The sequence below is a fragment of the Mauremys mutica genome, chromosome 1 (assembly GCF_020497125.1).
Source record: "Mauremys mutica isolate MM-2020 ecotype Southern chromosome 1, ASM2049712v1, whole genome shotgun sequence".
Classification (NCBI taxonomy): domain Eukaryota; kingdom Metazoa; phylum Chordata; order Testudines; family Geoemydidae; genus Mauremys; species Mauremys mutica.
This window is the reverse complement of record NC_059072.1, coordinates 43,545,953-43,561,946: the sequence shown is the minus strand read 5'-3', so window position 1 is coordinate 43,561,946 and position 15,994 is coordinate 43,545,953. Positions and strand designations below refer to the sequence as shown.

The following is a 15,994-nucleotide window of genomic DNA, read 5'->3' as shown; positions in this document are numbered from 1 at the left end:
TGGAGAACTTCTAGGAAGTCTCAGAGTTCACAATATACATCTCTAACACTTTAATTGTAGGTGTTGTAGGTGTAGGTGTTGAATCTTAATTTTAAAAAAGGCTTCCTTGCTAGGCAATGAAGTTAAATAGGTTAACAAAACAAACAACTTTTCTAGTCTCACTAACATTAAAATTAGTTAAAACAGATATTAGCATTATAAGAATGTTTTTAGACTTTATGGAATGCTTGTAGGATGCTGCATGTATTAACCCTACTTACAATATCTGTATCCCATGGTTTAAAGTTATATTGTGTGTTTGCATTGTAAATCTCTGTAACTGTGTATCACCAAGCAGGAAAAGAAGCATTAATTAAGGTAAAGTGCTCATCTTGCACACAAGATGGCCCATTGAAAAAAAATGAGACATTGTGTAGTACCAAAGGACAGAGACCTTGTTGATTGCATTCCTCACTCCAGAAAGAGGAAACCTGTGCATGAACTCATCCCATCAGCTTGGAATCTGAGGTGAAGGGGATAAAAATTCCTGTCAAAGAGAAACTTGGTCTCTTTATGCTGCCAGGACTCTGAGGGGCAAAGATTCCTAAACGTAAGCAAGAAATCCCCATGCTGCTTATCATGTGTCAGCCCTAAAGGACACCTAGAGCTGCTTATTATAGAAACTTATATTACCTTTTTAAATCTAAGACAGTAACTCGTTTGTGTTTTCTGTTTTAACCACCCATTTCTTTTCTTAGTTAATAAATCTTTAGCCAGGATTGGCTACAGGCGTTGTCTTTGATTTGAGATCTGAGTAGAGTTGATCTGAGGTAAGTGACTGGTCCTTTGGGACTGAGAGTTACCTAAATATTATTGTGATTTATGGTGTAAAGTGATCATCTAACACATATTCCAGCTTGCCTGGGTGGCAAGATAGACTGGAATGCCCAAGGGAACTGTCTGTGACTCCATGGTAAAACTTGTTTCAGAGTGGTAGCCGTGTTAGTCTGTATCAGCAAAAAGAATGAGTACTACTTGTGGCACCTTAGAGACTAACAAATTGGGGTTTAGCCCACGAAAGCTTATGCCCAAATAAATGTGTTAATCTCTAAGGTGCCACAAGTACTCCTCATTCCTTCCACGGTAAGACTGTCATAGTGCTTTAGGAGTTCACACTTGTTACTGGGTTGGTGAAATCTAATTATAGAGCATACAATCGGTTTAGGGTGTCTGCCCTGTTTTTTGACAGTCTGCCCTGAGGTTCGCACTCACGATCATGAGCCACTCCAGATGGCGTGACATCACCCAATCCCCATTTATTTGAATATTTCTGATCTCAAGCACATTTCAGATATATGGAGCAATACAGTATTTTCCATACCAAACCAATTAAAAATAAAAAACAACAGTAACTGTTATTTTGATATGTATAAAGATAACTTAATTGCATTGTCAAAATAACAAAACGTTTATACTTCTAATGTATTTATTAAACTCCCCTCTGAAGTGTTCATTTTCATTCATTCAGTATGACTGAGTAGCTCATGGCAAGGACTGAAGTGAAGTCACAAATGAGTTGAGCTTTGCTGTAGTGAAAAGCATGTTGCATTTTCACTCTCTGATATATCTTGACACACCATGTGAGCTTCACATAAATGAAAGAAACTGGCAGAGAACTCAACAGAATTATTTCTACTTTCCTGAGTATAAAAATAAAGAAAAATGTGGAGGGGAAAAAAAACAAGATCAAAGTAAGCTTAAAATACTAAATACTAAAATAAATGAATATCTGTTAATTAGCATAGGCTATTGAACAGGAAGGAAAGGGCAATGAATGTGGAACAAACATTTCAAGTAGTCTTCTCTCATATCTTACAAGTTCCCTTATGGAAAAATCCTATGGAATCTTACAGAGAATTATACCCGTGCCATTGAATTCCACAGGCTGATTTAAACATTCTATAGATAAGAAACAATTTTCTATTAGACTCTGTAGATGGTTTAGAATAATTTATATTAAACTCTATTAGCTACAATCCTGTTAAATTATATAGGACAAGCCCATAAATGTGTATTATAATCATGGGCAGACCTAATAAAACAATTAAATGAAAAAAGTTTAATAAAGCCCTGTTATGATGCAAATATTGCCAAATAGAAGGTCTCACAATGTAAAAGGTCAAAGAAAATTTCCACTGGTCTAAACCTATGCTACTAAAGAAAGGGACCATGGACAAACATGATGCAGACTACGGCTGGAATTATCTCCCTGAACTTTTGAAAGTAAAGGCTAAGTCAAAATGCAACTTAAGAAGAATGCAGTTTAAGTTTCTTTAAGGTCAAAATAAACAAACGCTAACAGACTTTTAAAAATTAAAGCATTTACTCTAAAGCCCCAAGTACCATGAATGTTACATTATGGTTATCAGCTTTTATTTACTTATTTTGATAGGAATATATGCTATGTTAAAAAGCGTTACAGGGAATTCTTATTTCTATTTCTGTGTGTGCTTCTCTAATCATTGGTGAGTATCATTCCCTCGTGTCTGAGAGATATTTGACTAGTCCTGGATCACATGTAGGTAATCTCTCTCTCACTCTCACACTCTCTCTCGCTCTCAAAAAGAACAGGAGTACTTGTGGCCCCTTAGAGACTAACAAATTTATTTGAGTGTAAGCTTTTGTGGGCTACAGCCCACTTTATCGGATGCATAGAATGGAACATATAATGAGGAGATGTATACACATACAGAGAACTTGAAAAGGTGAGAGTAGCCCTACCAACTCAAAGAGGCTAATTACACCCCCCCCCCCAAGATGCCGCATCCCACCTATTACAGTAAGTGAAAGTACTTGTCTATCCATTCTTATTGTGATAGGTAATTAAAAATGAAAAGATATAAAATAGGCCATCAGTTGAGAGAGAGGGTCATCTATACTAATGGGGCTTAGTTTGCAGCCTTCCCTCGAGTTGCCAGAATACCGCCATAGCATTCAGTAAGCCCCCCCAGCCCAAATCTCCCCCCCTGCACACTGCAGGCTGCAAGGGGGATAATGTAATGCTGTTTACATGAATGCTACATTGCTCCTATGCAGGTGGAATTCTGCCCCAGCAGAATGGTCCCTGCATGCAGCCAGAGTGACCTATTGGAGCTGGAACTAGGGCCAGAACTGGTCCCTAAATCTCAGGGATCAATTCACCCATTACTGAAAAGCAGCCTTTGTTTGCTCATTTTGAAGACTGAAAAATAACAGACAGTTGAAAGTAGGGGAGAAATTGAACTGGCAACCATTGAATCATTGAATATGATTACATGAGTGTGGTGTTTAGCTGTGCTTGTAATTATTAGAACTGAGAGCACTGGCTGTTGGGAGTCTGAAAGGACAGGAAACAGGAAGGAGGGGGGAGGAGTTGAGGAGGCTGAGTGAGAGTTACAGAGTGTGCAGCAGCAGCTTGGTAAAAGGGTTTCCACTGTAAAAATAAAGTCCTGTTGAAGTTTGTTAGTACCTTGCCTGCTTGATACAACAATGAGCTGGAGTTTGGCCAGGACATTGGCACTAGCATTTCAACATTACTGCAGTACTACTGTGACTTAAATGCTCTACAGCAAGGGTAGGCAACCTATGGCACGCTTGCCGAAGGCGGCACTTGAGCTGATTTTCAGTGGCATTCACACTGCCCGGGTCCTGGCCACCAGACCGGGGAACTCTGCATTTTAATTTAATTTTATTTGAAGCTTCTTAAACATTTGAAAAACCTTATTTACTTTACATACAGTAGTTTAGTTCTATATTATAGACTTATAGAAAAAGACCTTCTAAAAACGTTAAAATGTATTACTGGCACACGGAACCTTAAATTACAGTGAATAAATGCAGACTCAGCACACCACTTCTGAAAGGTTGCCGACCCCTGCTCTACAGAGATCCCAAACTTACGGCTAACATATCACACTACATGAGTGTCTCTTTATTCTGATGGTAATGGGACAATTTTTATTGTGAAGTGGATATTTACAGGAAAGCAAAAAGCTCTCTCAACTGTGGCATAATTTGCTAATATGGATAAAAATCCATTACACCAAGATGCACTTTGATATACATTTCTAAGTTCTGTCAGCTGGAAAGAGATAACAAATATACTGAAGTTTGTCTTCTTGAATGATTCTATCCTATCCTAGATCAACACTTTCTAACATTCTTGCATTCACTAGGTGCAGTAGCTAATCTTTTTTGATAATATATACACCTGGTGTATAATTATGAACTCTAATATCAAAATTAGTATGTAATATTTTACAGGAAAACATGGCTCAGATCTTAAAATACCATGTGCTGGGGAAACTTTAAAAATATATGTTGATCACCAAAGACTGTAGTTCTGTCAGTCTTTTTAAGTTGGATCACTGCTGGTAAAAAAGCCAGCTTTCACGGAAAGAATCCATAATTCCTAATTTTGACGGTCAAAAATAAAAGCAATCTGGGAATACCTTACATATGACAAACAATTCCTCTGAGTGCAAGAAGCCAGTCTTAAATTGTTGTTGTAATGGAATGGTAAACAGTATTATACTGTTCAGCAACTAGGTGGCACTGTGTGAAAAAATACCATTTTTAAACTTCAGCCATATCTGGCAGAGCAGTGAAGGATCTTATGATGAACAGAGCTGATGAGTATAAGCAAGCTCTGTGACCAGACCATATCTGATACAAAAGAACATGGCATGGTGTCAGAAATAAAGAAAGAACAGAAACAGAAGGAAAACAGCAACAAAGGTTACAGACAGAAGAAACAAAGCAACAAAAGTTGTAGGACCTTATCAATCTGCTACTCTTCAATGCCCCAGAGAACTTCAGCTTTGACAAACATTCACAATGAACAGACTGGAAACAATAATTTTGCAAGATTTTGCATTGCAAACAAACTCCACAAAGAAACTGGTGATATAGAAGTATTTTCTGTAATTTATGCTATGGGACAGCAGGCAGAGCATATATTTAAATCCTTTGATTTTAGTGAAGACAATCACAAACATGACCGTGAAGGAGTTCTGGCTAAGTCTGGCTATGTCTTTATACTCCAGAGAAATGTGGTTTATCAAAGAACATTTTTTTGCAGCAGAGAATTCAAGAACCAGGAGAAATGTATGTTTTATAAGAGCTCTACATGTATTGGCTGAAAACTGAGATTTTGGAGATGCAAAACTTAAAAATATCAGACAGGCTGGTTATTGGGTTAATTGATAAAAATCTTTCACAGCAGCTACAAGTGAAGAGAGATTTAACCCTAACCACAGCTATACAGAATGGCAAAGCAGTCAGAATTAGTCAAAGAACAGAACAAAAAGCAAGAGCAACCTGAAAAACCTGAAACTAGCTTAAAAGTTATAAACAGACACTTGTAAGTGAAAAGTCATTATCATAAAACCACTGAGGCAGGGAAAGAGAACTATCTACCAGGCTAAGACGTATGAAGCCCCAGGGACTTTAGTATTGCCCGTGAGTCTTTCAGGCTGTGGAGCTCAGAGTCTGTTTGCTCCGAGAAAAGCCCTAAACAATCAAAAGGAAAGTCCTGGATTGTCTGCTGAACTTTGTGCAGGAGTCCCGACACCTGAAGCCATGAGCTCCTTCTCATGGCTACGACTGTCAACAAAGTACGGGTTGCCGAGTCCACCCAATCTAGAGAGGCCTGTAAGGAGGTCGTTGCAACGACCTTGCCTTCCTCAAGAACAGCAGCAAAGTCCTAGTGGGAGTCCACCGGGAGTAGCTCCTTGAATTTAGACAACATGGTCCAAGAGTTAAAACTGTAGCAACTAAGGCTGCTTGCTGGTTGGAAATGTGAAGATGGACCCCGCGGAAGAATACACCTTCCTACCGAAGAGATTCAGTTTCTTCGCCTCCTTGGACTTAGGAGTAGGTCCCGGTTGTCCTTGTCTTCCTTTTGGTTGGAAACCTCCACCACCAGAGTGCCCAGCTGAGGGTGAGTGAACAGGTACTCATACCCTTTTGAAGGCACAAAATACTTCCTCTCCATCCCTTTGGCTGTGGGGGGGAAGGGAGGCGGGCTTTTGCCACAACGCTTTAGTAGTGTTGTGGATGGTTTTAATGAGGGGCAAAGCCACCCGAGGGACCTTCAGGCACCAGAATGTCAACCATGGGTCAGTCTCCACCTCTGCCTGCATGTCCAAATTTCGAGCCATCCTTCTGAGCAACTCCTTGTGGACTCAGTTGTCCATGGTCGGAAGTGTGGTGGATGTTCCCGCCACACTTTCATCAGGGGAGGATAAGGAAGATGCCCACAGGGGCACCAGGTCTTCCTGACCCTCCGGTTGCGGAGATCCCCCCGTGCCGACACATCCTGGTACTGGCCCTGGTGCCGGGTCCTGCTGCGGTCTCAGTGCTGGCCCATGTGCCCATCTCTTAGCCTCGTGGAGATTCACAGGCTACAGATGATGATGGTGGAGGGGCCCATTGCTCTGATACCACCTACAAGGACCTGGACTCCAGCCATTGAGCTTGGTAGTAGGCCCACTGGGTCCAGAAGGGCCATTGAGCAGGCGTCTGCCACTGCGGTGGCCACGGCATCATAGGCAATGGTTGCTCTTCCTCTCGTCTGGAGTGGAGCCGGCATCGCCTAGACGCATACAACTCCGCCTTCGAGTCAGACAAGGACTCTGATCTCTGTGACCAAGGTGTTGCGGAGTGAGATGGTGCTGGGGAACAGCGTCAAGGCAAGGGAGAGGAGGGCCACATCATTGCCGGCTTGCCCTTAGAAGGCACGGTGCCACTTGTGGTGCCTGTGTAGGAGACTGTGCCGTCATTGCTATGAGGTCTCTACCTGCCTCAAAGGTGTCCAGCGTGGAGGGAAGGTCTAACTTCTCCACCCAACCACCCCACACCAGGGACTCCATGAGAACCGGACTCGACGGACTTCCCTGTGAGGCCGGAGTCGACGGTGCCGGCTCAGTCAGATCCGAAACAAGGTGACCCGGTGCAGATGCACCCCACTGCCTGCTCACTCCACTACTCTAGTGGGAGAGCAACCTCTTCTTTTTCTTGTGCAGCACTGGCGAATGGGAGCAATGCCTGGCACTCGTACCAGAGGTGGTCTTCAGTGCTGGGGAATGGTGGTGCAAAGGGTCCTTGGAGCCCGAGTCCTTTCTCAGCACCACAGCCTCTCTTACTAAGGCCAGTGCACTCCGCACCGAAGTGCTGGACGTGGGGTCGAATGCCACCTATGCCGGCTGCGGATGAAGGGCTGGCTCCATGAGGAGCAATGTCACCCTAAAGTCCCTCTCCTTCTTAGTCCTTGGGCAGAAGCTTCTACAGATTTTGCACTTCTCAGTCTGATGGGCTTCCCCAAACACTTTAAGCATGTGGGTCTCCCTTTGGCATAGGCTTCAGACAGAACCCACATGGTTTGAATCCTTGAGACCGAGGTATACCCCAGTCGGGAAAGGTGGTGGGGGAAACCTCCCAACTAAAACTTACCTTAACTAACTATGAACTACTGGAACTAATACTAAGTTTTAACTATTTACAGGTACAACAAGAGAAGGCCCACTAGTGGATCGCTTGCAAGAGAAGAGAGCTGCTCCAACAACCATCAGTGGCGTTAAGAAGGAACTGAGAAGGCGGTGGTTCAGCAGGGACCTATATATACCACCATGAAGGCACGACTCCAGGGGTTCCAGGGCCGACATGACAGGTACCACTAGGGGAAAAACCCTTCCGACAACTGTGCACGTGGCGTGCACACACCTACTTGGAATGGACATGAGCAAGCACTTGAAGAAGAAGAGAAGGGTTTTTTAAATACACACATTGAGAAAACCATATATATGATTGGGATATCCATTAGAGCTACACTAGCAAGGGGCTTGGGAGCCACCAGAGTACAGAACTAGTACAGAAGTTCCTTGTTTATGGCCCAGGGAATACTAGGTGTGGGGAAGGCTCATATGGCTCTTTCTGCAATTGGGAAATTCGGCCCGAGTGATGTGGCCTGTGGTACAAAGGTAGGGATGTTCTCTCCTAATGAATACTCCCAGAGATTTACTCACCATTATCTTCCGCCCATAGTTTTTAACATGGGAGGACATGCTCTGGGCCATAGGAATTATATGGCCTTGTCTACATAATTATTTAGTTCACAGAAAGCTGACATGTGAATCTACCCTGCACTAGCTTGCCATTCACTAATTGTCCGTATGGACCCTGCTGATGTGCATTAACAGGTCAGTGGTGCACTCTGGTCTGGCTTTATAGGTTGAGGGATATAAAAATAGATCCAATTTTCTAAAACATTTATAAAAAAACACTCTCTTTAATCTATCCATTACCATTTAGGATGGCCTGCACAACTCTCTGATGGCTTTGCTACTTGTAATGCCAAAATCCATCCTAAACTCATGTGAATACAAATTTTATACCATATCATACTCACATGTGTACAAATTACACACACACTTTCTTTTCTCTCCAATTGAGCTCGCTGACAATGGCAGAATCAGATCACACTATATATGACTTATCAAGGTCTCCCCTCTCTCCTTCCACCCAGCGTGTGTCATATATATATATAAATAAAATGAGAGAGACAGACAGACGCTCTAGTCTGGAACTAGTCTGTTCTTCTAAACTGCTGCACAGAACAACTGCCCTAATTTGCTTGATTTTCCTTTTAAAAGGATCAATAGTTATAATATTCAGGAGGGTATATGGCGTACATGCATGCACTCTCACACACCATTTAAAATTGTAGGCATGAAAGTGACAATCATAATTTACCTTTGTCATTTGTTCTGCCATTTGTAGACGTCCATCTAGTTCACGTCGGATCTGAGCTGCTTGTTCATCTGCATTATCCAGCTTCGGTACAGAGCACACAAAATGCAAAAATTAATCATGTGGGACAAGCTATGGTAATTGCCTGTTTTAATTATAATAAAAACAACATTTCAAAATAAGGGAATAACAGAAAAGCTTCAAATATTCTCTGTATTTATAGTAACATGTTACACACAAATATTAAAGGTCTGACTTTCATCAGAAATGCAAGGCAATTTCAATTTGTAAGTGAATCGTGACAATATATCATCATTAGAGAGAAGGTGGATGCGGTAATATTATTTATATTTTATTTAATATAATATTTTATTGGACCAACTTCTTTTGGTGAGAGAGATAATCTTTTGAACTTACACAGAGCTCTTCTTCAGCTCTGTGTAAACTCAAAAGATAACTCAATAAAATATATTACCTCACCTATCTTGTCTCTAATATCATGCAACCAACACAGCTACAAGAACACTGAATATATCATGACAAGTACAAATGCAAATTATCATGGAGGCATAGCCATTAGAGCTATGACATACAAAGAGATTTATATAGATTAGTTGTGATTAAAAATTCCCAATATTTTCCTCATTATTAGGACATTGTAACTTCCAAAAGTGCTTCATGGGAGATAGAATGCAGGATTATCAAAGGACCTTACAGTCTAAATTTTAGATAGATACAGTAAGTGAGAGTGACAAAAAACAGGGAGGGTGAGGAAAAACTAAGATTACATAAATAGAACCATCCATGCCATTTTAAAAATCACATGAACCATTTTAACAGCTGATTTTTAGAATGGGAACAAGTGGAGGGAGTAGAGCATTGCCTGTGATGTGCTCATGGTAGCCTAAACCCTGGAGGAGACAAGTAGCCACATTTTACATCAGCAGGAGTATTTCTGTTGTTTTCATATTCAGCTTTAGAAATAGTGACAGCTTTCCAACTAGTCCTTCAAGGCATCTCCCTGGCCAACCAGGATCATTTTGGTTTTGCCAGGGCTGAGTTTGAGCCAGTTGCTCTTCATCCAGAAAGCTGAACTCTTGTAAGCATTGTGGCATCTTATCATGGCAGTGATTGCATCAGTGGAGAATGAGATATGCAAACAGGTGTCATCAACATATATAGAGAGCAAGACCCATGACATCTTACTGTCTCTCCAAGTAGTGTTATAATAGCCAGTTTAAGACTTTGGACCTAATCTTCAAAACAATTAATGGATCATGTCCAAGCTACATTAGAGACCACATCTCCATCTATGAACTGCCAAGACCACTGTGCTCCACAGACAATGCAGATTACAAAGACCAGCACAAAGTATGAGAGATCTGGGGACAAAACACTCTTAGCTGAGTGTTGCTCAACTTTGTTACTCCTTGCCACCGGCTCCTCTCTACTACACGCTGTTACGTCTTTCTGGACACTCTCAAGAGATCTCTTAGTTTTATTCACATGCTCATCAACAAATCCTTTCTGCCAGTCAATTATTTTTGCCAATTGCTTGCCTCTCTCCAGCCTACATTTTCACTCCATTTTCCCCAATATATTTTACTCTCTCTCCCATCTCTTAAAAGAGCAAAAGTATTTTTATTATTATTATAGGCGGGGCTGATAGCACTGACTATTAAGGTTACACAGCACTTCATGCAGCACTCTCTTTTCAGTTGCTTATAACCATTTGGGCTGACATTTCCTATGCGAGGTGCCTGACTCAGGCTGAGCCCAAATAAAATAGTTCAGTCACTGCCAAGAAAGAAGTTAAGGAAAAATATATTGTTTGCCAGTGTTTTTTTTTTTAAATGATCTTTTCCTTGAACAGCTCTATTGCTCCATGCTTTGGAACAGGGACTTGAAATTGGCAAGGGAGTGGTGTGTGCAGCAGGGATGTGTCTTTTGCTGTCCCTGTGATAATCCACCCACATTAAGCCAAATTATAAACCTTTGAAAAATAATCTCTTGTTCACACATGGTCATTTTTAGCAGCTAAATTCCCTAAAATTGTCTTTACTGGGCATGCTCCAACCTAGGGCTGAGCAGCACTTCCCCTGCAATTGCAGCTTTGGTCTGATGAGGGTCATGCCAGGTCCAGGTCCTGAACTGAGAACAGGGGAAAAAAACAGGAGTACTTGTGGCACCTTAAAGACTAACAAATTTATTTTAGCATGAGCTTTCGTGAGCTAAAGCTCACTTCTTCGGATGCATAGAATGGAACACACAGACAGGAGATATTTATACATACAGAGAACATGAAAAGGTGGAAGTATGCATACCAACAGGCAGAGTCTAATCAATTGAGATGAGCTATCGTTAGCAGGAGGAAAAAAAACTTTTTGAAGTGATAATTAAGATGGCCCATAGAAGGTGTGAGGAGAACTTAACATAGGGAAATAGATTCAATTGGTGTAATGACCCAACCATTCCCAGTCTTTGTTTAGACCACAGTTAATAGTATCTAGTTTGCATATTAATTCAAGTTCAGCAGTCTCTCTTTGGAGTCTGTTTTTGAAGTTTTTTTGTTGCAAAATTGATGTGACAATTGATCTCAATTGATCTCAATTGATTAGACTCTGCCTGTTGGTATGCATACTTCCACCTTTTCATGTTCTCTGTATGTATAAATATCTCCTGTCTGTGTGTTCCATTCTATGCATCCGAAGAAGTGAGCTTTAGCTCACGAAAGCTCATGCTAAAATAAATTTGTTAGTCTTTAAGGTGCCACAAGTACTCCTGTTTTTTTTGCGGATACAGACTAACACGGCTGCTACTCTGAAACCTGAGAACAGGGGGGCTCTTCTGTACTCTGTGACTTGCTGTTGGACTCAAGCTGAGTGGAGAAGGAAGCTGCCTGATTCAAATGCAGAGGGGACAAGAGTCACACCTGCAAAGGAGGGGTGGGGAAAGTACATTGGAACAAGGAACCTGGCAAGGGAACCTGGGACTGGGAAGTGGAGTGCAGGGAATATTGAGACTTGCTTAGCAGGACACTGGGACTGATTGGGCAGGAGACTAGTTAGGAGAAACAGTAACTGGCTACTGCATGTTTTTCTTGGACCTTCCTCTGAAGGTACTAGTACTAGCCAATTTCAGTGACAGGATACCAGACTAGATGGTACTACATCTTCAGCTCCATGAATAGCATTTCTATTGAAATGACATCCTCCAATAACTGGGAATTCTGCCTAAGTGGCAAATAAGACCACTTACTTATGGAGGTCATTCTGCTTAAGCAAATTCTGCTGCAATAGCCCTTATTTAGGCAAAACTGGCTTCATTGTGAGTTTATCTGAGTAAGAACCACAGGTCAGATCAATAGCATAATATCTTGATCAGTTTGCTACCTATTTGTTTATGTGCATAAAAATATGGAAAGGGAGCACAGGTCTACTGAATGAGCACCCATGTTTTTAGAGGTTGAAATCCAAGGACAGAATGATTTGCAGTTCTTATTGTAAATATCCTTTGTTTACTGTTATATTACCTAAAGGACCCTAACACATGTTCATGCATTTTGACACAAAAGGGAAATGGCACTATGTGAAAAATCTGGCTAAAGTACAAGAACAACTTGCAGTGGAAGAGGTAATCATGTTGCCAAGAGGTAATGCACTAAATTCCATGATGTTCGTTTGAGTTCCTATACACACACAGTATGTCAAATATCATTCACAGAAGAAATTAAAACATTTTAATTATATACAAATGGGAATATTGACCTGACAGAAATTATAGTTCTTCACATCCATAATTATTAAAGTTTGCTCTCCCCCCTGAGCATTTCATTAATGTTAAATTAGTTTCTTGTAACTTTTTAATTCCATATTAATGTGAAATAACAAATGTGCAGCTTTAAATGTATTCTAAATTAATGACTGAATTCAAAATATTTTAACACATCTGCAGCTTTGGGGCCCATTCTCATTTCTGTCACATCAATTAAAAAGCACTATAACTTTCTCCTATGCTCTTTGAGTGGCTGGCAGCTCCTGGGCCACATAATGTTCCCCAGTGATCATCTCTTTCAATGCTGACTAATTGGGACTCTGCTATACTAAGAGGCCGCTGAGAGGTGCCTACCTGAGGTAGCCAAGAGTTCCCCCTATGGCATTTCTGTCTGATAGCCAAGGGGAAAAGTTAGAGACATAAAGTGAGTGAGGTAGTATCTTTTATTGGATCAACTTCCACCCACCTAGTCTCTCTAATATCCTGGGACCGACACAGCTACAACATTGCATACAACCACGGAAAAGTTGTCAGCCACTGTGGTGCAATAAAGGTCATAGTTTGGCAGGTCATGTGTTCTGTTTTAAGCTGGACAGGTCTGTTTTCTCAAACTTTGTCCCCTGTCCAGTATGAATGTAAAACTGGACATGGTTTTGTCCAGCATCACACTGCATGGGATGGAGGACACCATATTGAAGACAGCACCACTCTGTCCCACCAGCATGACCTCACATGTGTACAAGGTCATGCTGGTGGGGGCAGGATCACGCAGGGAGGATGGTGTCACATTGCTCCCCTAAGTCCGGAATGTCTGGTGTTCTGGGGGATGTGCTCAATGACCATCCTAGTCACAGTGGAATAGTTTAGAAGCCTTCTTATGATATTAGAGGGGGAAAAGGTTGATTCCTCCATTCTACTAGCAACAAATGGAGTCCAGCACTGCTCCTGGGAATGAGAGGGTAAGGTTCAGATTCATGGTTGTCCTGTGAGTATGTGGCATTAAGAAATATGGTAGGCATGGAATATGTAGATACAGGTTTTTCATACTGTTCACTTTCCTTGTCATCAAAGATAAAAGTACCCAGAAAAAGATACCTGTTCCAAGCAACACTAGGTCTATGAAGCCCTGATTCTGCCAAGATTTATACATGTGCTCAACTTTACACATGCCGAGCAGTCCCATAGACTTCAACTGTAAAGTTAAGCATGTTCATAAGTCTTTGCAGTGTCACAGCCTAAGAGCAGTAAACTCCTAATGTTGTGCATTGACCCCAGAAAAGATGGTCAATGTTCCTAGAATTTTTCAAGCTTATGAGCCAGGATTAGCAGTTAAGTATATACTGTAGAAGGATCAGCAACTCTCAAATAGCCAGAAAACACAAAAGGCCAACACCTAATCAACAGCAACAGCACTTTTGGAGATGGTATCAATAAAGGCTTTTCTTTGGGGTCATAAAATCCTATCAGAGTATTGGTTTCAACCTTAAATTATTTGCACAGGCAAAACAAGCAGAATAAAGGTTTATTTAAAGGCCAGCCTATATAGTTTTCCCTAATATTGCAACTGTTTTTTTTTTATTAAACCCTTTATTAAAAACTCTTCAGTCTTTTGTTTCAGACAGAGTGTTACAGTGGAAAAAAAATAACTCTTCAATGTCTTATCAGACAATTCCCTCTCATTTAACCCCAAATTAATATGTAAAATACATAATTCTTAAATTTATCTATCAAAATAGGAGTCTAGTTCTTCAAAGGTGTTGGTAGTGGGGTTGGGGGGTTTGTTAGTTTGATTGAGGGTTTTGGGGTTTTTTTGTTCTTGTCTTCGTACAGACTAAATTCTGGATTACAATTCTGATAAGATTTACAGTTTTCAGATGCATAAAATGACCCCCAAATGAAGTATTTTGCTTTAATATTTTATTTCCTTTTAAGAATTTACGTAATTCAATGCTGCTATGGAGTCTGAGTGCTCAGTCCTACAAAGAAATTATGCACATGCTTCAGTGCTTTGTGGGATTAGGGATGCAGTGCCCAGCATATTGCAGGATCAAGCCCTAAAACTTTTACATTCTGACTCGAATTTGAAATCTTTGCACTATTATAGATTTTTACACTTAATAACAGACCTCATCCTGGAAGGTGCAGAGATCCTCCTGCAAGTTTCTAAAGGCCCTGCACTCTCATGGTCTCCATCATGAGTTTCAGGGGCACAACACCTCATAGGAGGAGCGCTGCACTTTGCAGGATCAGTATCTCCTATAGTAGCGATGGATGGCTCCAATAGCAATGCATCCTAATGGCCTAGGCCCAAATCCTCAAAGGTGACATCAGTGAAAGTTAGGCCCTGATCCCTAAGGATCTGGGTCCTGACCCTGCAAGCTCCACACACAGAATTCCCATTGATTTCAAAGGGAATTCTGTGTACATAATCAGTTCTTAGTTCTTCCTAGTCCCCTGCTACTCAATCAACCCCCTCTCCCAATTAACCTACAGAGTGCAGAAAATATGCTGGATTTGGCGAATAAAAACCTCGTGGAACTGGTAGTATTTAAGCTTATGTGCAAAGAGGAATCAAAGTAAAACAAACACAAGAGGATGAGGAAAGATCTTTCATACATACAATCTGTAAACTTTGCAAAAAGTAACCAGGATCTTTTCCTTAAAATTATATATCTTCTGGATGAAGAATTAAATATACATCATTTACAGGAAATCCTAGGTCAAAAGACAACTTCAGGGCCCACGGAAGGATGCTCTAAAGTAAATCACAGTACTTTCACTTCAATCTGTCTTCAGCTAAAAAATAAAAGGTGTATTATAAAAGGTGACCTGCAAAGCTTTTATGAAATGTTTTAACAGTTTTCATATGTTAGCATGTACATTTTAAATCCTATTAACTTTTAAAACTCTTCTTTTGTCGAATGCTTAAAAATAAGTATCAATATTATCCATCGTCATTAAAAATAAAATTTCTGCCAAGCCTGCAAATAAAAATATCAATCAAGATGCATAGCTGAAATCTTGAATCTCTCACTCATGTTGTCAGGCAGGGGGCTTACAAGCACTATTTTAAAAAGAATCATGAAAAGAGGCATGCTAACAAAAATTAATCTATGAATTTATGAAAAAAAAACCAAAGGTAAAGCGTACCTTCAGAGACCATGAATTTCATAAGCTGAAAAAAGTGAGCACACGTGAAAGCGCTTTGTAGATCACCTTTAAAGAAGTCCAATACTGTAAAGGCATGCTTTTTAAATTATACAAAACAGACAAGTGATGGGGTGTACAAAACTCACAAATCAGGAGCAAATTAATGGGCTGCTGGGGGCCAATCAGCCCCACCCCATGACACCTGAAGCAGATACCCAACATCAAGGGAGGAGCTAAAAAGGGAGAGCCCAGCTCATTTGCTGCCTGGGTGCGATGGAGAGCAGACTTGGAACTCTGAATGTGG

The 15,994-nt window shown here is 40.8% G+C and overlaps 1 protein-coding gene across 13 annotated transcripts in view; it reads right to left on the bottom strand.

The window, feature by feature from the left end:
- Positions 1–15,994, bottom strand: part of CADPS2 (calcium dependent secretion activator 2) — a 548,645-nt gene that overhangs the window by 330,977 nt on the left and 201,674 nt on the right. For all 13 annotated transcript variants that reach the window (XM_045031264.1, XM_045031306.1, XM_045031338.1 and 10 more), the window contains exon 4: positions 8,770–8,850. In XM_045031264.1, coding sequence (XP_044887199.1) covers positions 8,770–8,850 — 81 coding nt within the window. The remainder of the gene's footprint in view (positions 1–8,769; positions 8,851–15,994) is intronic.